At 34.7% G+C, this 27,783-nt stretch overlaps 1 protein-coding gene across 1 annotated transcript; it reads right to left on the minus strand.

The window, feature by feature from the left end:
* Positions 1–27,783, minus strand: Pi15 (peptidase inhibitor 15). Its single transcript, XM_046460588.2, has 6 exons — positions 27,627–27,783; positions 26,752–27,064; positions 9,948–10,066; positions 8,826–8,958; positions 8,597–8,712; positions 1–5,697 (listed from the first exon to the last, which is right to left on the minus strand). The coding sequence occupies exons 2-6, from the start codon at positions 27,022–27,024 to the stop codon at positions 5,562–5,564; spliced, it is 777 nt and encodes a 258-aa protein (XP_046316544.1). The 5' UTR covers positions 27,025–27,064; positions 27,627–27,783; the 3' UTR covers positions 1–5,561.

Below are 27,783 nucleotides of genomic sequence, written 5' to 3' on the forward strand. Positions count from 1 at the left end.
TTAAGTATAATATTTTATTGAAAGAAAAAAAATAATACAGAGGAACTCAAAAAGCTACATGTGTTATGATCCACAAGAACAAAGGTTTACACAGGTGTTATATATGTACACATTCATGACATTAGATCATAACATCAAAGGCACCTTGCATTGCTACAGCATTAGGTAATGAATCAAACTTATCCCAATTAATGTTTTTTAAAAAAATACCTGAAATAATGTAGCATGTTTTAGGACTGTATAAATATATGAAACATATTTATGTATTTTAAAAACATGTTGTTTTCATATGTGCATCACAATCACCTCTAACTCATATTATGGTACCAAAAGTCTGCTTATCAAATAACAAAACACAAGATGCTGAAACATTAACCAGGCACCAGTTTGTACCAGCATTTGATTCTCCACAAAACTAACAGGCTTAAACACATGGATAGTGAACTGAAGATTTAAAAGAACCATAGAAATAACTGAGGTCCTCATAGGATATTTTCGTAAAATCTATTTCCATAAAATTTAGATTATAGAAAAGGTTTATTGCCTTAAAATCAATTTGAAAATATTAATTTGGAAGGTAACTTCAAAGTAAATTTTGTGCTAGCATAGTTTAAGAAATCTGTCAAAACAAATGACTTAACACCCTCAGTCAATTGTATATCTTAACTAAAATTTTGCCTGAGAATATGCATTGCCTTCATTGGTTATAGGTGACACAATTCTCACCTTTTGTGTACATTTGTTAGTCTAGAAGGACTTTGAATGAAATAATGTTATCATTATTTCAATAATCTGACCAAATATCATTGTCAAGAAATAGATCAACAATTAAAGGTGTCAATATCATTCTTTTCCATATGTAACTAGTTATTATTTTAGTATTTCTCTTTTTATCTTAGTTACTATGCTAACCAAAGTTAAACTATTGCTCTTGAAAATAAGACACAGCTGTTATTCTTTTTGATAATTCTAACAATAATTGTACTTATGATATAAACCAAATAAAATATCTTCTAGTAATACCTTGTTCAAAAAAAATACACTTTAAAAAGCACCTTAGAACTGGAAAATCATACAAAAATAATATTTTTTAAGGAAAATGAGTGCCAGGATATATTAAGTCTCCTTCTTTATCTTAGAAAAGTATGTCAATAGAGTCAAGCATTCTAAATTCTGTCAGATTTATGGAGTATTAGAGAACTTTAATATTATGCAACTTATTTACTGAGCACAAATGGATTTTGCAGTAGGCCAAGGAGCCATCAAGAGTTTGGTTTTACAACCACCAGAGGGCGCCAGGGCCTGCAGCATGGTTAATCAGGGCAATCTCACCCTCAGGAGATATTTGAATTTGGGCATTGCCAAGCTAAAAAAATATGCCTCAAAGAAGAAAATAGATGGCTCCTTAAGAAATATTTACATTAGGCAACACCTCAATAATGTTGGACTGTTAAACCAAAAGACAGAAAGATTTAACTGGTCTGATTTTGGTGAAGATTAATTTAATAAAGGTTTATATTAATATGTGAGTCACGAAATGAATGACTGAAAGGAACATTACTAAAGCCATTAACACTATCAATTCATTTAGCACCATATATTTAGCACCAGAACAGATATTGATAATTCACCCTTAGTAATAGCCTTCACTTCAAAGAAACCTCAAAATTATAGCAAGTATACAATAATTGTAATGTGTTTTAGCACCATTGACCAGTGAGAAATTAAACTAAGTTTTTGACTGACCCTTCATAAGTCAAAGTTAGACCATGACATAGTTTTTAAAAATCATTTTGCATGTGTTTAAAAGTCTTCATCCACAGATATAATGACAATACAAAAAAATATAAAAGCAAAAATAATTTTAGATATTAATAGAAACACAAATTTATTATTCTTATATATTTCAGTAGGTAGAGGCTTCCATGTATGGCAAGGTTTATATTGTATAATATTATGGAACCTAAGGTATGTTGTCATATGTTGGAAAACAGACCAAGATCTCAGCATTACTTTTCCTTCTTAGAAACATTTGAGTTATTTGTTTAGCTTGTACGTTTATTTAATAAGCAGGGTGGGAACCTAAAACATTTAAACTGACATAAATATGTGTTTGATTTACTTATATAGATATTATAAGTTGATTCAACACATGCATTTATAAGTGGGGAAAATATATATTGTTTCCAATTCAAATATTCAGAGTTAATTGTATTGATTGAACTTGCTCTCTAGTTCAGTCCACTCTCTGCTACAGCTGCATGGAATCTGCAAATGAATGTTTCCATGGGTATTTTAAATGAAGGTGACCACATGGCCAAATGAAACTCCTTGGACAGTTCTGATGGGCTACAGAAGTAATGGTGTTTAGACTTCTGAACAAAAGGAAAAAAAACAACAGTACTAATAATTGTTTCTTCCACATGTTTAAAGCCAACTTATCTATCCTAACCAGGAATATTAAGAGTATGCCTACAGCTCACAGACAATTCCATAATGAGATGAACCAGTTTAATAGCTAAAGTTGTAAAAAAAATTTTCAGATTTTTGCTGACATGGAGGCCAAAAAAACTGACAAAATTTTTGAATTTTCTACGGCATAAATGGTGGTGTGAGGGGGAAAATGCCAATGTACTAGAGCATATATGACAATTACTATTTCTTTTGAATGAAACCTTCCAAATGAAAACCTTAATACTGACTAAATAAAGCTGCTCTTATGAAATAGCTTATTCCCAGACTTTTTCTGCCTCTGGGAATTACAGTGTGAAATGATTCTCTTAGCACCATTGTTGCATGTTGTGAAAAATACGACACATTACTTTGATACTAGCAAATTTTCATTTGCTTCAGCTTAGAAAATAAAATATTTCGCGTGGCCATTTTATATTACTAACTTTAAAAAGAATAGATAGAATAACAAATATACCCGTTATAATTTTTAGCTTAGTTGTTAAATTATAAATAAAGTTATGGTTCTAGTTGTGGTTTGGAAAGAACAATTATGTAAGTGTCATTTATAAGTATGTAGATCCTAGTCTTACTCCAATAAGTTTGATGATTTATCTGGATTTTTGTTATATTCAAAGCTTTATATTTAAGATAGTCTTATCTGAACAAAAATAAAGGAAAGGTGGGATTCCTCTAAATAAGCTTTGAAAGCTAATTCTAAAAATCCATTCAAATAAGCATTCATTAAACACTCATTACATTACAGCTACTGTAGAAGAAGCCAGAATACAAAGAATTAGACAAAGTTCATGCCAAGAGGAGCTCTATTAATTATAATTTTAATTTTTATAAATTTCTATTACTTTGGCAAATTTACCTTCATAGAAATCTCTATGAAATACAGAGCAAATTTCATTATTCTGAGAACTGAGAAACTAAGCTACCCAAACAAGCGAGCAAAAGAACTGGCACTGAGAATAGTCAACATCTATTGAATAGTACTCACTACAGTTTTTGCAGAATACTATAGTAACATTGAGGATGGAAACACTTCCTAAAAAAAATCAAGCAAATATCCCACTAATGGGCTTTCGGTCCAATTGCCTAGGCATCTTAAGACTTGAAAGTTGGATTGAGCCCTAAATCATATAATTATTTCTGTTCTTAGTTTTATTCCCAAACATATTTATTTTAATACGGTCCACATATAAGCCCACAAAAGCAGAGAAGTCTCATATAAAACATTTGGTCACCATATTTAATTTGTAATAGTAATTAGGCCAGTTGTTTTTCATCAAGTAGACCCAATCTCCAGATGTTGGATTATTCTCCCTTGGAGTGGCTCTAATTAAGTGTCATTTTTCAAGGTATCCACCCTAAGAAACTGCAAATGTGGACAGAATTTAAACTAGTAGCTTCTTTCTGTTATTGGCACACTGGAACTAACCATGTTTACTTGCTCTGTAATCCTATGCAACCATTACACAACCTGACTGAACATACATACATGTGAAATGTAATGGGTTCACTGTCTTGACCCAGATGTTGTATTTTCCACTCTGAAAGATTTATGTAAGTGAAGAATCATAATTTTTGAATCACCGCAGTAAAATTTTCATAGTGATTTATTTGATTTTCACATAAATCAAATAAATTACAGTTAATGAGGAACTAAATGTTATTTTTCCCACAGAAACCTAGAAACAATAATTAGTAATTAGTCTGTAGGAAAAATCTGAAGAGGGCTTTGCTAATATAAACCATAGCTGTATGTGGTGTGTATGAAAGATCTTTAATATGATAATGGAAGGCCCAAGATGATTGACACACAAGATAATGACAGGCAGAACAATGATGAGAAGGTGGAAACACCACCTCATCTCTTCCTGAACTACTTCACCATCTCACAATGGGCCTGGAGATGTACTAGCCCTCAGGATATGCCCTTCTGAAGCTCTCCCCCTGATCTTTTTTTTGGGCATTAACACTATATCTGTGACTTTTCACACCTGTCCTCTAAACCTCGCTTTCTCTGTTCTTGATGAGTTTTCTGTGGGTCTTGCTTTTTCAGCTTTCCAAAGTCACCACTATCTGTCTTGCTCCAGAAATTTCTAAGGAGTCATTTATTCTGTCTCTCTTTTTCCAAGGGCTGTAGCTGAAATTTCCTGGGAATCAGATTTCCATGTTAGCCAGATTATCATTTAGTCCACCTACAGGTGAATGCTGTTGCTGTGTTCGCTTTCTCACAGCTACGTGAAAAACAATTTGTTAAAAAAAAAAAACAAACACAATTTTGCAGAAAAAAATCAATTGTTTGCATTGTTTCCTAAATATCTCTGTGAGCTTCTTAAGGCAGGAACTCTATCCAATTATCTTTGCATTATCAGAACATAACCACCAGAGTGCCTTGCCTGTAGAAAGAACTCAACATGTGACTACTGATTCAATCAAATAAGACCAAACAAAAGGTGGGATGTATAAATTTACATAAAATGAGCACAGCCTTTGGAAGACTCCAATAATATAAAATAACTCTGAAATGTTTGATCCATTAATTGACTTATTATTTTCAGGTATCACTGGGCGAGTGTTATTTTGCAAACTATCATTTTTGTGCATATTACAGAATTGGTGCTAAGATGTACCACCACCTCAAATATATTTTAGAATATTTTTTAAAGTTTCCTCAAGTTAACCATTGTATTGTAATATCTATGTGTTGCATCACATAGTATGTTTGTGTGCATATACATACACATATGTCCGTATATATGTGTATAATGCACACATACACATTACAGGTCGAAGGTATATTTTATTCTTTAGGAACATAATATCATAATTCCTTTGGAATGCAAGTTTTGGAATTGACTGCATCAACTATGTCATCACTACCTATACAATATTTTAATTTAGAGGTCAGAAAATAGAAATGGATGTTTTGATTGTATTCAAGGATTAAACGGCATACTAGAAAAATACTATACAAATGAATACTAAAATGAAACAAGTTTATCATTATAAAATATGTATAATATGTGCAAAATTCAATATATATATATGCTTATGATTCCCAGAAACCATGACATTTCCTGGAGAAAAAGGTAAGCTTATTTAAACCAATATAGGTAGTTTGACGTTACTCCTGGAAAACACAGATTGTCAGTACAAGATCCCCCATAACTTGGAGGACAGGATGAACACGGCACTCCTACTTTATATGGTGCTTCTCCAATCCAATTGCCCCTGGAAGGAGAAAACAAAATGGCATCAGTCATACTCACTCATTTTTAAAAATCAGATTGTCCTTAAGGTCATGCTCATATGTATTGGCAGATGAGAATCTTTTTCAGAAGCTTATTTTAGAAAGCCACCTAAAAGTACATCCATTTCTTATTCCCACCATAAGGTATTCTATATATTTTGCTCTTAAAATACTTTCTTTCTGTGTAAGCTAGTATTATCTTAATTCACAGGTAAGAAATGAGGCCCTACAATGCATGGTGATACCCCAGATCATGGGACTCTAGTATGTTCCATCCACAAATCTGCCTCCTCTGGCAGGCTTCAAGAGCACATAATCAGGTCTTTGTCACTTAAACTTAATGCTTCTAAACTCATGCTAATTCTTCCTAAGGATGGTTAACAAAATACCTAGTATGTTCTGGGATGCTCAGAAATTATGAAATGAGTAAGTCACCATATCCACAATAAATACGCTATAAATGTTCATAAGATGTGTTTACAAAGTTTTAAAATATTTTAGGTCCCAGTCTTCATAAAATAAAGAGAAAAGCACAACTGTATTCTCATAGTAAGAGAATGAGGGTTTATAGAGACAAAGAGAGGTGATTTCAAAACCCTTCTAACATATAAATTCAAATTCATAGCTACTCAAATTTTTTCAGTTACTGCTATTATTTTTTAATCCTGAACACATTTGACTGAATTATTTTGTGCTATCAATATTTTTCTTCCACTGTATGGATGGCCATGATCATCATAATAAACCAAATTCACCATTTAGACAAGTTTAAAATAGCTGCAATACCAGACTGTTATTTGACTCTTTCAATTATGAAGGAGAAGTTTGCATGGTGACAGTGACTAGAGCATTAAGAAATACTAATATAGAGAGCAATGTGAAGGAAACTGAAGTTTCAGGAGAAATTCTGGTTATAAATGTTAAAAACCTAAGATTGAGGAAATGAAAATAACAGGTAAGAGGTTAAAATGTGAAACAAGTGGTTCTTATCTTCTTTAAACTCTGAAAAAAAAATAGGCAATGACAATGAGGACATGAAAATATCTAGTGTAGCCAATTAAATAAAGACCCCCACTTTTTAAAAAAAATAAAATGCACATACAGGAAAATTTACCCATAAAATGAAAAGCTTGATAATTTATTATTAATATTATAAAATGATGGAATTTTAAGACTTTCCACTTCTGTTTAATTTATTCTGCAGTCTGCCTTGAGGATAATATTCACCAAGCATAATTCTAATGACATCACCTGCTTGTCCTGAAACATTCAAGGCCCATTCTAAGTGTGCCTGGCTTCTTAACTCCATCTCGTTCCATTCTGTATCTAATTACCCAAAGCTAAAAATGTATATGGATCCAGGCTATGTATCTAAATTTTATTTTCTACTTATTTTCCATCACTTTTTGAAACACATATTTTTGGTAAGAAAAAAATCAGAAATAAAATTTTATTATATGTGACATTCTATATTATATTAAGAACTTTTACATAAATATCAGATTTTATTGAATTAATTATATTCAACAATAAATCAGTTGGTTGATCATGTTATTTTACTTTTTTCCTATTCCATCTAATTAAATTCTCTTTTTTGCTCTTATTTTTTTCCCTACCAGTCAAGATTTTTAAACTTTTCATTACCTAGTTTCCAGAAAATTTTGTTTAAACTAAAATATAGCATGTTAATGCAATATCTTAATTTTTTGGATCTAAAAAACAATCATGGAGCTCATCAATAATATTAGAAAATTCTAATCATTGGGCAAAACCAAAATTCTTAAATGGATGAAACAAATACCATTTTCACCATTTGGTTACTATCTAGCCTATTTATGGCAGGAGAAAGTGGAAAGGCACAATAGGAAAATAAAAAGTGGGAAAATAAAAATGTCCAACAAATGCACAGTTTTAATGCCTATTCTTAATGCTACATTTTAAGAATTATTATTATTAATAAACATTCTGTTTTCCAAACCTCCCTAACCTAATAATTATAAAGAGGGGACCATCTGGAAAATCACTATTTTTCTAACTTTACAAAAACACTGCCACTGGCACACCACCATATCAATGAGTAATGCACTTATTCCTGACACATTTTCTCACTCCCACCCTGTGTTGGAATAGCTGGAGAAAATCTTTGTTTGGGACTTACTTTGGACGACACCAAGAGTATCATAAATCCTTTGCACATTTTGTTATTTATTCCAAATGGGAACAGAACTGTGTATAAATATTGGAGCATTTTATCTTCTAAAGAGCTATTGTTATCAGGAAGGCATTTTTTCAAAAGTTGGCAAATGTCTATTGATCCTTCTATACTATAGCTTGTTCATAAATATGACTATTTTATAATTTTTGATAAATTTCTATAATATATTCTATGTGGGCCAAAGATTGAGAATATGAATTTTTTAAATCTAAAAATAGTAAGAAAGAAAGGATTCACTTCCAATATTGTGTTTTCCTAGTGAAAAAGGTGAGACAACATTCTATATTGATATATGAGACTATTGTGTATTGATAAGTTCCTAGCAGATTCTTTTCTGATGTCCTCTATATAGTTATTAAAATCTTACAAAGTACGATTAGGAAGTGTTTGCAATTGCTATGACAGGAGATGGTAAGGAGACTTTAGTGAGAACACTGTCTCAGATTGTTTTGCTTACCATTTTACCCCAGAATCCCTGCCCTTGTTAAAAGAAACCTTTTACCTAATTGTTTTTCAAAAATATAGGAATAAATGATGGTGGATTTGAGGATTAGGGGCCAAATGAATAGTAAGTCTTACACATTTATCTGTCAAAAATGCCTATGAGACTGGAGATATTTAACACGTTCAGGGATCCAGGAAACAGAATACAACCTGGTACTTACTTTGGGGCATAGTTGCATACCAAGTACACGGCGCGGCGCCATACAGATCCCCACACATTCATGTTTTGGCAAGTATGAATTGCACATCCTATCCGATTGGAAGTGGCCCAAACCATCTGTGAAAATAAACCAATATTTTCCAATATTGCTAAGAAAATGAATGTCCCTCAATATATAATAAGATTTTTAAAAAATATGAATTGAACATTAAAAAGACAATTGAAACAACCTGTGTATAATGTGTGCACATAGGACCAAAACATCTCATAGGACATCTGGGGTTGCAATCCTGGGGATATGGAAAAGCGTAATCTTTCACTTCATCGTACCATGGCTTGACCAACTGGAGAATAGAACGATATCTAGATGTCAAAAGAAAAAAAAAAGCATGTATGATTATAGCAATGGTAATTTATAATGGACTCATGTTACATTGTTAGTTGATTTAATAAAAAGATTATTCATGAGTATCCAACAGCATATTTACTCTTGGAATTTTTCCAAGTAGTAGCAAGCATGCACAAACGTCCAGGACTGGAGGAAATGACCCTATATTTGTCTAAATATGTGTTGGGTTATTTTGAAGAAAGAAACTTTAAATATTTTAGGAGCTATCAAAATCTTATTTAATCTATGTCCTCAAGTAATTGAAAATTAGATATATAGAAGTAGTCATAATACTAGCTTTAAATGCATTTTTTTCCTTAAATTTAGATCACTTTGATTTTAATATTAGCACACCTGATTTTTCTCCCTATATGGAAAAAGAATGAAACTTTGGAACACTAGATAATGACAATCCACACTGGGAGAAAAAGTATCCTATCAATGGGAATAGCTTTCTCCATAGTTGTATATGCCTGCATATATATGCATATATGTAAATATAAATATTTTTTATTTTGTCTACTAATCAATTTATTTATGTGCAGATACATACAACTATGAGAAAGCTTGCGCATGCGCGCGCGCGCACACACACACACACACACACAAATACAAATGGCTTCTGCCACAATTGGAATTTTTTCCTAAGAGGCAATGGGACACATCATCATACATGTGACCATTTCTAGGATTTTGTGAGGTCAGTGAGAGATACAGACTAAGGGAAAGTGTTGCAAGTGTTGAAAGGGAACCTGGTCTTATTTGGACTTTTTAACTAATTTCATAATTCTTGAAGACATCTAAAATATTCATAGACCAAATATCGAGGCCTGATTCAGAGTGAACACTAAATAAATATCTTCTGATGTCACTTGGAACTGGTGTAATTCTCCCATATAATACAATAATTCTCCCATGAAATAAAATCATGTAAATAAACTGTATCAGCAAAACTGCTTCCTACCTGCCAGTTCGGACAGACAGATTTTGGCCCAAAAATCTTAGCAAGTAAGAAGGTCCATGATCCCAAATGCAAGTAGCCGCCCAAGCCTCTGCAGATTTTGCAAGATTTTCATCCCAAACCTGTAGGGGTAAAAAACCTTCAGTTTTACTGGATTTGCTATAACAAACACAAAGTAAATGGAAAGTAGCAGTGCTACTATTTCCTAGAGTTCTTTTAATTCTAGAAAGAACTAGAAGAAAGCTACTTCACACCATTGTTATTCAAAGTTCCATAATTTGATATGGTTGTACTACAAAACGAATATTGTCTTTTTTTTTTAATTTTTTTTTATTGGTTGTTCAAAACATTATAAAGCTCTTGACATATCATATTTCATACATTAGATTCAAGTTGGTTATGAACTCCCAATTTTACCCCAAATACAGATTGCAGAATCACATCGGTTACACATCCACATTTTTACATAATGCCCTATTAGTAACTGTTGTATTCTGCTACCTTTCCTATCCTCTACCATCCCCCCTCCCTCCCCTCCCATCTTCTCTCTCTACCCCACGAATATTGTCTTTATAATGCTCTTAGATTCAACATCCAGACTTTGAGTTTGGTAAAGGATACGTTTAAAAATACCATGTTTATTCATGACTTACAAGGACATCTCATACTGACCACTGAAATTTGAATCCAGCAAAGTCAATAGATTTCCCTAGAAGTCATAAGGAGCCATGCTACTAATATATTTAAAAACAAATATGATCAAATTTATTCAAAATTAACACTAATATTATATTGCAAATTCCAAAGTTCAGTTTATATTATAGCATGATTAACCAAATGGAACCTCCATGTTTTATCATTTGACTTTTTATAGCAGTACAATAATAAGAGAATTTATATTTTTAGTTGGTATGAGCTAGAAACAAATCATGATTGAAAATAACTTGACAATGGTACGTACCAAAGGTGTGACACAAATGCTGTATAATATGGTTTAATTAAATAAATTAAGAAAAATAGTAACTTACTTTCCTTGAAAAAGAAAGGCAAATTAATAAGGATGTTATTCATGCACGGCAAATTTTCTTTCATGGAAAAAAATTTGTAGGACAATATTTGAATGACCCTTAGGTTTAATATGTATTTATATTAGTTACTATATGGATTGATAGGCTCATCTCCATGGCTGGATAAGGAAATTAAGCCAAGTATTGGTGGACCTGACAATAATAAGTCACTCTGAAATGACAATCTATTTTCTAGGTAGTCATAAGGCATAAGGCACAAAATAGAAAATAAATAGCATTCTTCCAAGCAAAAATGTTTTCCAAAATTCCTCCCTAGTAGGAACATTATTTAGTGATGATTTATCTGGTGGAAAGAATAACTTTAACATTAAATTTCATAGTTCAAAGTCATAACATTATTTCCTACATTATTTATTATATTTATATATCCTAGCTGAAAACTGTGTTCAAATTGTAACTGGAGAGTGGCTATTAATTTATTTGAGAAAGCTAAGGCATTATATGAAGAAGGAAGGGAGAGTTTTGTAACTACTCAAATTAACATGGAGCTTCATGTGAAAACTTGGTGTCTTTCTCTTCTACCAGGTTGTGAGTTGTGTACAACAGAGCAAGAGTTAATAGCCTTGCATTCACTGCAAGTTACAAGTTTTCTAGCAAACTTATGGGACTTTTTGATCATAACACTGAAAGTCTTAATCTTTTTCCAAGGATAATGGGTTACATAGATTTATTTAACATAGAAATGTATTGAAGTGAAAGAAAATTAAGACAATGACTTTGAAACAAAATGAGAAAAAAAATGAACTCTTCAAGAGACACTTATCCAAAAAGACCATGGCACTTACCCTCAAAAGAGATTTGTTAGTCAGAAATTGTTTTAAATTATGAAAAAAGTCATCTTCCACAAATTGATATAGGATTGCATGAAGTAAACTCACAGAGTTCACATAAACTCAAAGTATTCTAGGACTCAAATGCACTTCCAAAAATTTTAAATGCTTGGCTTGATTTCCCTATGCAACTATTGAGATAAGCCTGTCAATCCAATGGTAACAAATATAAATGCATATTAAACATCAGACTCATTTGATATAGTTCTATCTAATATTTCTTCTTTCACCAAATATTAATAACATGAATTTCTGAAATGTCGATTGCAGTTTACCATAGTACAAAATTAGTTCACAAAGGAATTTCAGACAGATAGTGTCAACAATTTTTTTTTCCTGAAATGTTCTTAACTAATTGTATTTACCTGGGAAGAAATACAAGTAGGCATCGTTTTCATATTGAAGTAAAGTGTGAACCCAGATCTAAAGACACTTTCTTATAATCTTCTGCTAAAATAGAACCACACCATGGTACAAATAAGACCTGAGACTCAAGGATCCTGTGTTCTATCCCTATTTCTCCTACTCAGATCATCTGTGACCGAGGGCATGTCAATTATTATCTCCTATGCAACTCATCCATAAAATAAGGAGTTTGCGTGAGGTTACGTCTAGGGTCCCTTTCATCTTCAGCTTCTCATGATTTATAGGCACTTGAGCAACTCCTACATCTGAGCCTGAAAGATCTGTTATATTGTCCTGTGACTTGCTCAGCTCTCAATCCAAATAATTTAAAATATTTAACAATCTTTGACTATTTCAATATCTATATGAGTATCAAAAGGTCATGTTCTATACCTTAAATATACAAAAAAATAGTAAAAAAGGAAATAATGAGAAACTTAAAACATTAAACAATTTTGGAAGTAATTTACCATATATATAAAGCCTGCCTTTATGCTCATTCATATGTTGAAAAGCTAAATATTGGGTGTTCAAAAAGGTAAACAAAAAATTTCAAACATGAAAAAGTATCTTACAAAAGCATTCTTTATTAACTATTATAAGGGATTTTGATATGAAGTAAATGTGTTCACCATTACGGAGGGTCACGTTTTTAGCTGTATCTATGTAAAAACATCTTAAGTAAAATTTTGAAGAGGATGGTTTCAAGGGAAGAGGAATGACTGCTTTCCTTCTCTGCATGTATTTGCTTTTAGAGAACTGGAGGGAAGGATTTCTGCCTACTCCATGTCCTAAAGGAAGATTCTGGAAAGGATGATAGACACAGACTGACAAGGTCCCATACAGAGGGGGTGACTTGCCCTTCCTATGGGAGATATGACTGACTCCCTCGAATGCCTGCTGCAGGAGAAGTCAGAGGCGCTGTATCTTTCTTGCCTCTTTGTGAGTTAAACCCACCCTCCAGAGAAGGGAGGGCTGTCTTAATAGGGAGCCCTGATATTTGGGAATTACATCATATCTTCAGGTAAACTGCATTTGCTGTCACTGTCTTTCTCCACTGGTTATATCTTCCAGGAAAAAAAAAATGGGTACATAGAATGTGTTTAATCTTCTGAGGTATCTGAGTTTATGATTATGATGAAATCTTTGAGTTGTGAAAATAACAATCATAACTATATTGAGAAACTACAGGATATTTTATCAAAAGACTTATACTTTGTAAGGAGTAAACCCATATGTAGTACTTTTTTTTTTTTCTCCCCAGACACTCTAAGTTGGACTGAATGTCACCAGGGCAATAATGTGAAAGAATTTGTCAAATTCAGGGAATGAGTTGTAAATTGTAAATTGCCTAAGCATTTGACTTAGTTTATAAATTTTTGAATTCATGATGATCAATCTATCCAGTGAATTTCTCTGGCATCTTTTTCTGAGCATTTATTTGAAATGATTTTAATATTTTAGCCTATGAATGTACCATCAGAGGAAACAAGGATACAAGTATACACCTAATTCTATGGAATGCCTAGAAAATAGGCAAACCAGTATTATTTTTCATTGGGAAAAAATAGACACCTGCTATTTTGGTAGCTTGTATTCAAACAGCTTTGGCATGCTGTCTCACTAGTTCTTTCCTCTCTAAATAGGTAAGACATTTTCACAGATAATTTACTCATAAAACACCTCAATTCCTACTCCGTGAGGATGAGGCAAAAATTAAGATTATTATGAATGAATGTGCAAATACATTTATAGGACTCCCTAGAAGTTAGATGTTATGGTAAAATTAGGTAATTCGTAAAATAAAATGGCTTACAATGGCATCAGAGTGTGCATAGACTTGTACAAATGGCTTTCTTCTGTTCTTTGTTGTTTAGAGTTATTTATTTGATCTGTTCATAAACTGAATTACCTTTCGACTAAAACATTCACTATAAGTTATTCTGCTCATTACATAATAAGATAGATCAAGCTGGACACAGTACCTTGCCTATAAATCACAAGAAGTTGAAACAACTTAGACTAAGACCTGAGAGAGATCCAGAATTCAAACTGATGTCATTTTAAAAACCTAGACGAATTGTGACCCTAAGAGATAAGATGAATATGAAAAGAATGCAGGATTCTCATTAAGTTCAGAGATTTTTCTAGACTTGAGCTAAAGAATACAGAATTGAGTAAGAGAATGTTGATGGATTGGAGGTCACTTGCTTTCATAAGAAGACATAAAAATTAGACAATGATATGAATCCAACCCTGATAAGAGGTTGTCTAATCAACTATCTTTAAGTTTGGGGATCCACAACATTGTGGCAGCCAGGATCATGAAACATCATGACATCTGAAGCTCCCTTCTTAAATCCCAGCCAGTATCTCTAGCCAATAAGAAATGTGGTCAAACTGGAAAGCAGCAATAATTGTTACTTGGAACCATAACTCTGTGCTTGCTTAAGATGACATTTTTTTTCTCCTTTAAATAGATAGCATCTTTTGCCTCATAAAAAATATATAGAAGTTTTTAAATGTGTAAAATTTTAAAATGATGAATATTGTGATAAGGAAATCTGTATTTACTTGCTTTTATTATTATCTGTAATATTTAAAAGAATACAGCATATTAAAGTAACAGAGCAGTCATATTTTCAATATAAAGTAATTGCTTAAGTTTGTGATTTTTAAGTTAAAATGATAAGAAAATGTTTTAATTTCATTTTTAAGACAGTACTTAAAATCTAAAATTTAGGAGAATTTAAGAGTCATTGTTTTTCTTAGCTTACATGTCATTTAAATACCTGGAAAGGATAATTATCAATAAGTCAGTTGAAATAATAAATGTGGAAATCAAACATTAAATCTATAAATACAGTTTAAAATTTTTAATCAGTGGGTAAATATAATTGCTAAAACCTGCTATATTTATAAAAAATCAGAATTTGAAATTAAAAATTGAAGGAACAAGAATATTAATTTTGACAATTATACTTAACTCTGAAAAAATACATTGTGTACATGGAAATATTTCAAAGATATAAAGTGCTAAAAAAAAGTTTTACATTGAGTGTCTAGAGACAGATTTATGAATTGACCATGTTGTGAGAGCCATGTTGTAGAGGCAGATGCTATGTGCTATAGATGCTATGTTCTTGGACATTCATGTGGCCGTTTTCTCACTTATTTATATAAAAAGTAGATGCTTGGTACATAGGCCACATTTTTGGTTTTTGCTTTTAATAACTCAGCTAAGGCTATTTGTTCTTTTTGTTAGCTTGGGGAAAGAGTACTGACTTTCAGAAGTGATGCTGACAGCCACTAAAAAAAAAAAAAATTAAGTGATGATTAAAGTATTTCCCCTGAGGGCCGCCAAAAGTTTAAAACACTCATGGGCATGATTGAGATTCTGTCATAAAATTGGTGCATCTGTTCTCATTAGATAGAAATGTTAGTGAAAGGGTGATAGAGGAAACAGAACTGAATACACAGCAACCAGTGTTAAACCAGACAGGAGGCACAGCGAGTGCGAGACTCCTCAGGCTGGAGGACAGGAAGTGTGGGAGCAGAGACAGAGAAGGGACCTCATAGGGAAAATATTGGGTACTGATTAGACTAATTGAATAAAATTAATATGATTCTACTTGGTTACAGCAGAAGATGGTTAAAGGTACTTGATTAAAACAATAACAACATTCCTCTAGAGCCTCAAAAATCAGAACCATTCTTATCTAAAAATGCTAAGATGGGATCCTATGGATTTTTTCCTACATGTTTAAAAGAAGACATCTTTTAGGTAAGATGAGTACTGTTCTGTTATGGTTTAGATAGGAGGTGTCCCCCAAAAGCTCATGTATGAGATAATGCAAGAAAGCTTAGAGGTGAAATGATCAGGTATCAGAGCCTTGACATAATCAATGCATTAATCCATTTGAATGGATTCACTGGGTGGTAACTGTAGGCAGGTACCATGTGGCTGGAGGAAATAGGTCACTGGAGTGTGCCTTTGGGGTATGTATTTTCTGCCTGATAAGCAGAGCTCTCTCTGCTTCCTGGTTTTCCTGTCCTGTGCTACTTTCCTCACCTCACCCTATAGCCTCGATGTTCTGCCTTACTGAGGCCCAGAGCAATGGCATTAGCCATCTACAAACTGAGACTTCTGAAACTCTGAGGCCCAAATACACTTTCCCTCCTCTACATTGTTCTTGCCAGTTCTTTTGGTCATACCAAAACAAACAAACAAACAAAAAAATGACTAAAACATATCCCTATGTAGGTTTCTTTATCTACAAACAGATGCATTGTTTTTAGGGACTCTGAACTGAATTATTGCCAACACTTGTGATCCCTGATGTATTATTTTTCTCTGTATTTCTTAGGGTGCATTATAATTGTGCATAATGGTGGGATTTGTTATTTTGTTAAAAATGTCAGAGAAATATGTATGTAACTTTCTAAAAATCCAAAATCTTAAGGATAAAAATTCAGGCATCCCTTTCCATCAAGTCTTCATATAAAACACCCATTTAACTCACAGGCAACTTAATTCATGATAATATGAATCAGCAGGAGACTGTGCCCACCAAATCTGCCACTGACTTGAGGATGCATCCACAGAAGTAGGACAAACAGAGAATAATCGGTCACCTCTATTCTGCAGGTCAATTCTATTCATCTTACTCTATCAGAAGAACACATGCATGTTGTAACCCTTTCAGGGAGGATACCAGGGGCCGTGCTGGTGCAGAACCACACACAGCTTCCAGTCCCAAGATGATCTAACTGGTACTGTTCTTCTGTGAAGTAAGAGAGGGTTGGTGCCTTCAGTTTTCTTTTTTTTTTTTTAATGATACCACTTCTTGCCATTACCAGGATTTTAATAAGTCAAATATCTTTGTGCAGTCTTCCCTGAGAGCCTCTACTGGCAGCACTGGTCATGTGAGAGATGACAAGGAGGCCTTCCCCACAAAAGGGCTGGTGGCTGAGAAAGAGCTGAGTGATGGAGTTGAGAGTCAATGATATAGAGCTTTTCTTCCCTCCTAGTAACCATTCAAGACTTCAGGTACTATCAGTTTTCCTACATGGTTTCCAAGGGTAGAAAGAGTACAGAAGGCAAGGTTTGATTCCACATGAAGAAATTCTTTCCACTATTCAATGATGTCCTAAAATGAAGTGCATGTAGGAAAATCCTCCATCCACTGGGCTCATGAACAGGAAAGATGAACACAGGAAGGGAAGCCTATACTGTACTACTGTGTTGCTCTAGGACTGAAGAATTTATACCCCACGAGCTTCAGCCTCCCTATCTTTATTAAAATATATATATTTTTTTCCTTAGTTGAAGATAGACACAATACCTTTATTTTATTTGTTTATTTTTTATGTGGTGCCGTGAATCGAACCCAGTGCTTCACGCATGCTAGGCAAGTGCTCTACCACTGAGCCACAACCCTGTCCCAAGGCTCTCTGTCTTTAAATGAGAAAAATTATCCTCATCTGTTGAGGGCTGAAATCAAGTCAAGATGGCGCCTGGCACTTTGCCAGGAGGAGTGGTCAGAGAGCCATTAAGATGATGAGGATTCCTTAATGACTGACTGCTGTATCTAGTTTATGTTAATTAAGTTAAGCTGTGTGTAATTAGTTAAGTATATATACCTCTGCTGTCCTGTAATAAAGCGGCTCCCGCTGTTTCAATCTTCACAAGTTGCTTGTCACTCCCCGGTTATTTTGCCCAGCCAGACTGTGGCACTCATCTCTGCCGACTGTGGTGAGGGTTTGGTGAGATAGTGGGTGACTAGCACACTTCTATCTGGGCAAGAGTGTATTCAATGAAAACTATTATTTGTGGGGATTTGAGAATATTTGTGATGTCAGTGCTAGAGTCCCCTAAATGGGAAACAGTGGACAGTGCACTTTTGATCACCTTATTAAGCATGAATCTCCACTCAACAGATCTACCCTGAAGCAACTAACAGAGTCAAAAACAAAATTTTGTGAAATGATAAGGAGCTTGCACACAGGGAAAATAATGTTAGATAGTGAAAAATAACATGACAGAACATTTTAAAAGTTTTGAGATACTGATTCATTTCAAGTCACTCTTTACCATATGATTTTATCTTTAACTTTAAAACCATTCATTGATGAATGGCTTCTTGCAGTGGTTCTCCTTTCCAGAGAAATATAATACACACCAGCTATCATTTAATTCTGCAATTATGAGCCAGGAAGGCATTTTCATGTGTGGTTATTTTTTTTTCTTTTCAACAACTCAATGTTACAGCATTCTAAAAGCAGATTTCTTGACTGTTAATCTGTCCTGTGATACACATGCAAACCCCATATCTAGCATTGCCCACTTAGCAGAAGAATGCAAATGCCTTTCCGCCTACCTACGGCCTGCTGAAATTATGATCTCTCTGGAATGCAGAGAGACAGATTTGGTAGAATGTTCATATTTAACTAACTTATGAAATATGAATTTGATGCACTTTTTAGTAGGAAAAAATATTGTGTCCTTAAGTAACATTTTTGGACTGTTTTGGTTTAAAGTACATGGTGTGAAATTTTAAGAGATTTCATGAAAAGTTTAGTCTAAAAACAACTTATTGAGCATTCTTCCCTATATATGTAAAAAAAAATGCTTGGTACCTCATTTTAGGTGCTATGGATAGTCTTACTAAGTTGCTGAGGCAGGCTTTGATCCCATCTCTCCAAACCCAAGTCTAAATGTATTTTATTATTATTTTTTAGCGGGGGTGGTACTGGTGATTGAAATCAGGGGCACTTGACCACTGAGCCTCAACCTCAGCCATATTTTGTATTTTATTCAGAGACAGGGTCTCACTAAGTTGCTTAGAGCCTTACTAAGTTGCTTAGGGCCTCACGAAGTTGTTTAGGGCCTCGCTAAGTTGATGAGGCTGGCTTTGAACTCATGAGCTTCCTGCCTCAGCCCCCCAAGCAGCAGGGATTAGAGGTAGATATATTTTAGTGACCCATTTAATCTATTAGTATCTATCTTCCCTACCCCTCTTCCAAGTCATTCTTCAGAAATCCTCATAGGCAATCATACACCACAAGTTCATAACTATTAAATGGCCATTGACTGTTTATTAAATGTTTTTATATATATTAAATTCATAGCACCAGGCTGCCCAGACCAGATAACTTCTATTTTTCTGAAGTTCTTTGATGAGTTTCCCAAAACACCTTAACCTGAGTATGTCAGGAGGACTAGATAGGTCTGGTGCTGCCTAAGCTCCTGAAACAGGTTTGGATTAAGGATAGCTTACATCTCAGTTAAAAAAAAATAGTGACATTTTCATGCAAAAATTCTTGAGTACATTCCCAGACATAAAATCATCCTGGCATGCTGTGTCCATGACACTATCCTATCTCTACCATGCAAAGTGGTCCATTTTGACTAACAATGCATATTCCCATCCCAAATTCTCTGTTCAAAGAATGTTCCCTCCCACACAATAGCCACTTATTTCAACCTCCATCCACAGGTACACCAAGGCTAAACCTGCAGCCACTTAAAGGCCTCCTGAAACCTGTTCTTTATTTTGTGTTCTCTAACTCAGAGAAACCTGACTGTCCTAGTTTAGACTCATCTTCCTTGACGATCTGGTCATGTGAATCCTCATTCTACCTCATCACATGAATCACTTGGTCCTATTAATTTGAACCTCAAATGTTTCACAGCTCAAATTCACTTCGATGCATCCCTATTGCCTAAGCTGAGTTCAGGTTTCAATTATCTCTCACCCAGACTGTCATGACAGTCTCATGACAGTGCATCCTGTCTGCACGTCTGCCTCTCTCTGGTCCCTCCACACCCTGTGGCTAGAATGACCTTTCCAAAATTAAAAGTTGTGTCTGAAACTTCCCAGCTACAACCTTCAATAATTTCCCTTGTCCTTAGAATAAAATTCAGACAAGTTTCTTGGTATTTACCCCAACTTCATCAAACATCACTCTTTCTTTTATGTACAAAATACAAGGCACATTATATTTTGTCTATATCTTTGGGGCACTGTGTACCTTCTTAGAACATCCTTTTATATTGACTATATTGTTCCTCTTTCCTTAACTCCATCCTGTATAATGTTTATTTATTTTTTATATCTAATATTTAAAACAATTCCTTCTGCAAGCCCTCACTGCCTCCAACCCAAGTCCAAGTCTGGGTTCGGTATCCTCATGCAATCTCAAAGCAACCTGTGTTATTCTACTTTAATGTTCAGCACACTGCCTTCTGTCCCCAGTACTTCCTATCAAAGAGTGTCACTACTCCCCGTTGACCCTTAGGCGCAGTGCTAGATAGATGAATAAATAATGTGGTATGAATGCATGACTGAATCTTGAGTGACTGTTGCCCACGAGAGCACCACAGCCACACGCTCACACTTTAATCAAAAAGGTTTTAAGACTTTATTCCATTGTTCCACCAATATTTACTGAGTATTCTCTTTGGGACTAATAAGTTGCTAGGTTCTATAAACACTCAGAGGAAACACAATGAAATTACTTGTCTACATCCTTGGTTAAATGTCACTGACCACCAAAAAATGGTACTGAATACTAGAAAATAGAGTTACCATGTATGTGATGCACATCTGACTTTCAGCTTGGCTGCCTGACACCTGATGGTGAGGTGCTAAATCGTAGCATGCACGCTGATGTTCTCACATCTGTACTTCCTACATGCTTTACTGAAAATGGTGACTCCCATAATGTTCTGCCATTAGTGGGCTCGGTATGTGGAGAGATAGATGTAAGGGAAGAAATATCAAGGTCACCACCCTCTTCATTTGTGTACCAGTAACACTAATCAACATGCACCTTGGAAGAAAATTCCTACAAAATGTGCCCAGTCTCCCCTGGAAGCCAAGGCACTTGCAAGGTTCTACATCCAGGGGAACAGGAATGCAGAACTCTCAATGTGCTGGAGAAATGCCTCCCGTCAGCAATTTTTCTCATCCACTGCTTTCTGGCAGCCATTCTCAGAGGCCTGCTAGTAGTCATAAAAGCGTTCATTGAAGAGATTTAGGTTAGACACATCAAATTTCCTTTGTTTATAATGAGAAAATTGAGTTATCCTTCCCAAATGAAAGGAAATGTGCCATCTGGGACAAAAGATGGCTTCATTAAAAAGAAAAGAAAAAAAAAGGAAGACAAAGTTAGACACAAGTCTTAAGTCAACTACTGAAGAAAGAAAAAAAAAGTAGTTTACATTATCCACATTCTCTTCCACATGAAGCCTAAATAAACGAAATCAACATTTTTCTCTATTCCCAAGTCATGCATTATCATTCTAGGCAAATAGTTTATTGGCTGTCTCTGAGGACGGATTAATCTGTTCTCCATTCATTCATTTGAGTCATGCTGTTACTTCACTACCTGCTATGACTTGGTAACCAGTAATTTTCTCTTTTCCAGAAAAGTCCAGGAAACTTTATTCTTTGAGCTCTAGAAAAAAAATATTTTCAGGCACTTAGAAAATAAAATAAGCCATATTATCAAGAGAACGACTTTGGCTTCTTGAAATTACATTATGCATTTTTTTTCTTTTTTTCAGTTTTAAAGTATTCAGTTTGTTTCATCATTATCTTCACATTGTCCTTCACCTGCCTGTCCACTGTCCTCACTAGTCTGGGAAGTTTGCTCTCTTATGCACTGCAATTCAGCTAGTTGTCCTACCTGTCACTATCTCTAGGTGCAGCTGTTCTATTCCTCTTACCCTTTACCTAAAGAAATTGGCCTTGCTTACTTAGCAGGAACCAGCATTCTGATCATGTCCCCTGGCAATATCCATCCTGAGCTCCTTCAACTGCCTGAGTCATCTTTCTAAGATGCACTCCTGACCCTGCTCTCAAACATGACAGTCTCCCAATTGCTCTGATATAAAGAAACCCTTAATGTTTTCTCAAACTCCTCAAAAATAGATTTTTTTTTCTCCAGGTGGTTTTTTTAATGCATTGATTTGCCTGCTGTTACAGTCATCCTATTCTGCCCCTTTCTGAGCATCTATCTCAAATGCTCCTCCTCCAAGGAACCTTTCATGATTTGCCAACCGGAGATTATCACTTCTTTGACTGCTCCACAGTATTTGTCTGGCTGTTTTGTATGACATCAATCTTACACAACAGTCTATTAATGCTGAATCACATGCATAGTGGTCCCCCTCACATTTGTTTTGTTTTTACTGCACTGTTTATACTTTAAACACAAAGATTTCTATCTATGGATCTCCTCCACTCCTGGAGGAGCCTCAAAAATTTTAAATGAATTCATTCAATGGCCTCAAATTCAGAGACCATCCTACCAATTTTACTCTATGTGTGAGTTTTGCAATTTCATTCTTTTGGGGATTATTCGTATTCTAAGAAACTAGTGTGGTTTGTGGCTTAGAGTCATGGTTTAGGCTACCCTTGGGAAGAATGAAAAACAGCTGGTGTCCAAGGAGCTCTGGAAATTAGCCAATAAACTAATTGTAGAACAGAAGCCAAGAATACAGACGTTTCAATTTCATAATTAAGTTCTCTCTATGCTATTATTTGTGTGAAAACACATTGTTTTAGAACATTGAATCAAATAAGGTATTTTTTTCCCCAAATCATGGACTACATATCCAAAGAAAAAGAATCATAATATGAATATCAGCACCCTTGTGCTCAAATTGTGTTTGTTTTGTTTGGTCAATTATACACTCTCTAACAATGAAACACTTAAGAAAGATCAAACTAATTTTAAGGGATTTTTTTTAGAATTCATTAAAAAATTGTTTTATTTCAGTGTGTGGAATAAAATATGGTGATGAGAAAACTACTAAAATGTTTATAATATCGAAGTTATTGGTATTTATACATATAATAATTCATAGGGATTTCAACTGAATTTGACAAATACTGGGTGCTCACTGTCTATATCCAAGGAATTGTCCAAGTGAACGAGGTACAAAGATGAATAATCACAGAATTAGCACCCTGAAAGCTTAGAATTAGGAAATTAGCAAGAAATGCACAAATAACTGTAAATTAACCTCAAGTGTAAGGACAGAAATACAATATATATGAAGGCTTCTGTAATACAAAAGAAGAAAACCCATGTGATTGTGTAAGAAATATTAAAGGATCCAGCATTCTGACATCCAAACCTGGGAAGGTAGAGTTCTAAATAAAGGAATAAATTAAGGAGGAGACATTAGTGGGAGAAACTGACACAGTAAAAGGCTCAGAGAATTGCAGGTGAAAACAACTACTATGAATCAGGCTGGTACAATTAGCATAAGCTCTTGTCTGAGGCGCTCTTGAGTGACAGTGTTCAGAGAAAAAGGAAAATTTGAATACATGGCAGGTGCCTCAGAGCACAGATGTTTGTGAAGTGGTTTAGCAAAGGGTGTCCTAAGTTTTTAAGGTACATGGCACAGGTTAGAAACCAAGCTAGCTTTCCAGTTGTTCACAATCCAAGTCAATGTTGAACAAGTTAACATAAAGGTAACAGTATCCAAGTAAATTCTTCATTTTTCACTTAGCTTTAGACAATTAAAATCACTTAACAATCACTGCTCTGGCCTCCAAGGTATGGATTATATTATACGCCTCACCAACTTTCTTCATGATGGATTCATATGAAGCATTTCCCTTGGCCACATTACTTAGAGTTCTTCTTTTATGATTTCACTAAAGCAAGCACATTTTTCTGAAGTAATCAATTTCCTCCTACTTCAGGGCCTTTGCTCCTTGCTCTTCAGTCTGCCTGCCCCCAGACCATTCTCAGTGAGCTCTGCCCCGGCAAATCCATTAAAAATACTGCAACCTCACCACAAATCACTTGATTTTTCTTCCTAATCTTATCACCTTCTAACATACTGTGTCATTTATTTATTTTTCTGGTTTGTTGTCTGATTCCCACCCAGGGAACAAGGATATTTGTCCCTGTGATTCCTGAATGTATCCCCAATGCTTGGAATAGTGTGAACATGTAGCAAATACTCAGTAAATATGAAGTGGAGAAATGCATGTGAGAATGAACCATGTGTTGAGTATGTGCATGGATATTTAAGACAGTCCCTATTTGCTTTAGAGTACTCACTGTTCTGAGTACTCCTTCTCATTACTTTTCATGGAATTAGGAAAGATTTATAAATATCTTTTATGTAATCAGCATTGTTTCTGATTCTAACAAACTAAATCACAAGTTCCAGTATTTGAGAAGAAAATAATGAGGAAATGACATACAGAATAGGAATACTATAAGATTTCACATGGCATTTTAAGGGAGGAAACAAAGCCTGGTATTTCCAGAGATGTCCCTCAAGGGGATGTTTACAAGATCTAGTGAATAAAAAGATGCTGCCCGCCCCCAAGAACGTTTGTTGGAATTACACATGCTTAAATTCTCATTCCGGCAATACCATTAATTACCCATATCACCTGGGCTTAGTCATTGCCTTCTCTGGGTCTACATGATTTCATTTGTAAATTGAAGATCGGAATCTTAACCTCACAGGAAGAATGTGAACTATCAAATGAGATCATCTATAGAAATTATCAGTCAAGGCCTGGCACATAGAAGCAATTAAATAAACACATAGGGAGTAAATTAATTCTTGATATATGGGGGAGAGAAATAAATAGAAAAAAAAGTATCTATTTTTCACTTATTTGTACTGCATTATACTACCTACACCTTTACTCATAGTGTTTGCTTGTATTATTGATTCATTGGTTACTATGTGTATTTATTCCTATTTTAAGAGAAGAGAGACTAGATCTCAGACACCTTAAATAACTTGTTCAAGACAAGTTACATATTTCTTTCAAACTCTATAATAATTCAAACTTATTTATTTGTTTTATTCTCCTTGTAGCTCTACATTTACCTCTTGAAAGACTTCTTCTGTATGGGTAACTGTTTCTATTTTTAGATCTTTGTGTTTGTGGTACTGGCCATTGAACCAAGGGCCTCAGGCATGCTAGGTACACTATCTATCACTTTCCCCAGCTCTTCTAGGTCTAGATCTTGAACAGGTTTTCCCTAGGCGCCTTTCATAGAAAACTTTAAAAAAAACATAAAAAATAATGTTTAATTGAACATCTATTTACCTGTGGGCACTGATATAATTACTCCTCAATTCATTTGGTCCTCACAACAACTTTATGAGGCATACACTACTTTTATCCTCATCTCAGAATGATAAAAGTGTTAGAGATAATAGAAATGAAACAGCAAGGTAAGGCATTCATACAGCTTATATTCTAAGATGAAGATTCAAATCCAAGCATCTAGATTTTAGAGTCCATAATCTTAACCATGAGATCATACTGCTCTTCACCCACTAGGAATGATTATATCTTTTCTTTTTTTGATAAAGTCTAAGAAAACACATTTCACAGTCTAAGTTGAACTTCTATGAACTATGACTCTCTTACATTGTTTGGCAAATCTTTATTTTTTCCAGTGACATTGGCATCAACATTGAGTCAAACTCAAAAAGTCTGTTTATACAAAATATATGAACCTAGACTGTGACAGAAATCCCAAATTCTAGTTCAGTACTTATAAAACTGTTCGTAGTACCACGAGCCCATGTCCCCAACCTGGAAATGTCATATGCATGGTCTTCATTGCTTTAAACAGACTCCACATTATGCCCTTAGAAAATGCAGGACTTTAAATCATAACCTTGCATAAGTTCAAAACCCAAAATAAACTTTAATAAGGCTCTTTCCTTTTAATACCAACTTCATTTTTTTTAACTCTCCAAGTAAAATGATTTGAACACAGAGATTCTATTTTTAAGAGAGAGCAGAGAATGTGTACATGGCAAGTTGGAACAGTGTTCAAGTGCACTGGCTTCCCTGCTATCAGAACGACAAAGCCTTAAATCACAAGGAGGAAAAAGTCAGCATGTTCTCTCAGAACACAAATAGATCAACATCAGTAAGAGCTTTGTCCAAGAAAGGGAAGAGACACCGACCCAAGAATAAACCATGCTCATGAAACCTATAATTTCAAGAAATAGTTTCAAGAAATGCTTTAGCTGATAAATATGACTATTAGATACAGAAATCACAGAGAAAGTTCCATGTGATTTATTTTTTTTTTAAAGTAGACCTTCCAAATGTGATCAGTCAACATACCCCACTCTTTGTGTTCCTGATGTGGTTCATCAGTGGTTATGGGACCCACAGAAGAAAAATCCATGTAGATTCTCTTTCTCTCTCTCTCTCTCTCTCTGTCTCTCTCTCTCTCTCTCACACACACACACACACACACACACTCACACACACACACACACATCCTTTAATCCTATGATGGAACAATATTTAACATTATCAGGCACATAAAAATCTTTTCCAAGTTAAAAATATATAAAAAGCCCATTTCCCTCGACATGCAAACGCTCATGATGCCTTTAGGTCCTTCTAACCTCTGAATTAAAGCTTTCCCCTCTTAGAACTCAAAAGAAAAAAGAATTCCTCTTACCATATATTCCATGTTTGCTGCGGGTGGGAACACTTTGCCCCGAACTTGATTATGATAATCAAGAATAGCGATCATGTCATTCTGCGAAATGTAGCGCTTCCGCCTGGCTTTGGGGAGATCCGTAGAATCTAGTGGTGCGCTTAGAGCTGCTTCAATATCAGTGAAATTATTGGTTGGCGGGGATGAGTCAGTGGAATTGAGTAAGATGACGGTACTTGCTTCACAGAGAAGGGAGAACAGGAGCGCATGGCTGACAGCAGAGATTGCTATCATTTTGAGGGGCGGAGAAGAAGAGGCCACCGAGTTTACTTTGCTTAAAAGCAGAAAAGTTAGAGTTAGGGTCTTTGGGGAAAAAAAATAGGGCCAGAGGGTATGAGTTTACAAAGTCATCATTTGGGAGCATTGCTTGATTTGACTGCCTCCAAAAATCCAAATAAATGTTCAACTGAAGGCTAGGAGACCCCTTACTGTAAAATCTCTATTCATTTGGCTGTATTATGAGAAAGACCCCCAAGAGGAACTTTCTAGAGCTAGAGTAAAGTAAACAACATGACCACTAACCCTAAAATGAATGTGAGCCATCTGCCCCAATTGCCAGAACCACAGAATGCATTGGTGCATGTTTATTTCCAGTGGGGAATCTTTAGGAATTAAAATTCACCTTGAAAGTGAAGAGGGGGGAAAAATGCATCACAGGTAACAACAGAGAATGTGCTGATAATGTCTCCCAGGCACATCTGTACACCAAGTGATACAATGCATAACAAAAAAAAGTAATATAGTAATCCAATCTCATATCTTTAAAAAAAAAAGGAAAAATGAGCTACTTTAAAATCAATGCATGCAAGATAAACTTGTCGAGCCAAATAGCTTACCTCTGAACAATGCCAAAATGAATATACTGTTCTTCCAAAAATTTAAAGTTCTTTGCTATGTTGTAGCATGAACTCTTGTAAGAGGAGTATGTCTTATTACAAGCTCCCAGAGAGCAAAAGCCTGCAAGGTTTGAAAGCTGCTGGCTACAGAAGCAGC

The sequence above is a fragment of the Marmota monax genome, unplaced genomic scaffold (genome assembly GCF_021218885.2).
Source record: "Marmota monax isolate L192 unplaced genomic scaffold, Marmota_monax_Labrador192_F-V1.1 WCK01_AAM20220418_F8-fsc00063, whole genome shotgun sequence".
NCBI lineage: Eukaryota > Metazoa > Chordata > Mammalia > Rodentia > Sciuridae > Marmota > Marmota monax.

Coding starts and splice junctions, on each gene's coding strand:
- Pi15 (XM_046460588.2), bottom strand. CDS start 27,024: ATGATAGCAATCTCTGCTGTCAGCCATGCGCTCCTGTTCTCCCTTCTC. Junction 10,067..26,751: donor CAGCAAACATGGAATATATG/GTAAGAGGAATT, acceptor TTACCCCTACAG/GTTTGGGATGAAAATCTTGC. Junction 8,959..9,947: donor CTGTCTGTCCGAACTGGCAG/GTAGGAAGCAGT, acceptor TTTGACATCTAG/ATATCGTTCTATTCTCCAGT.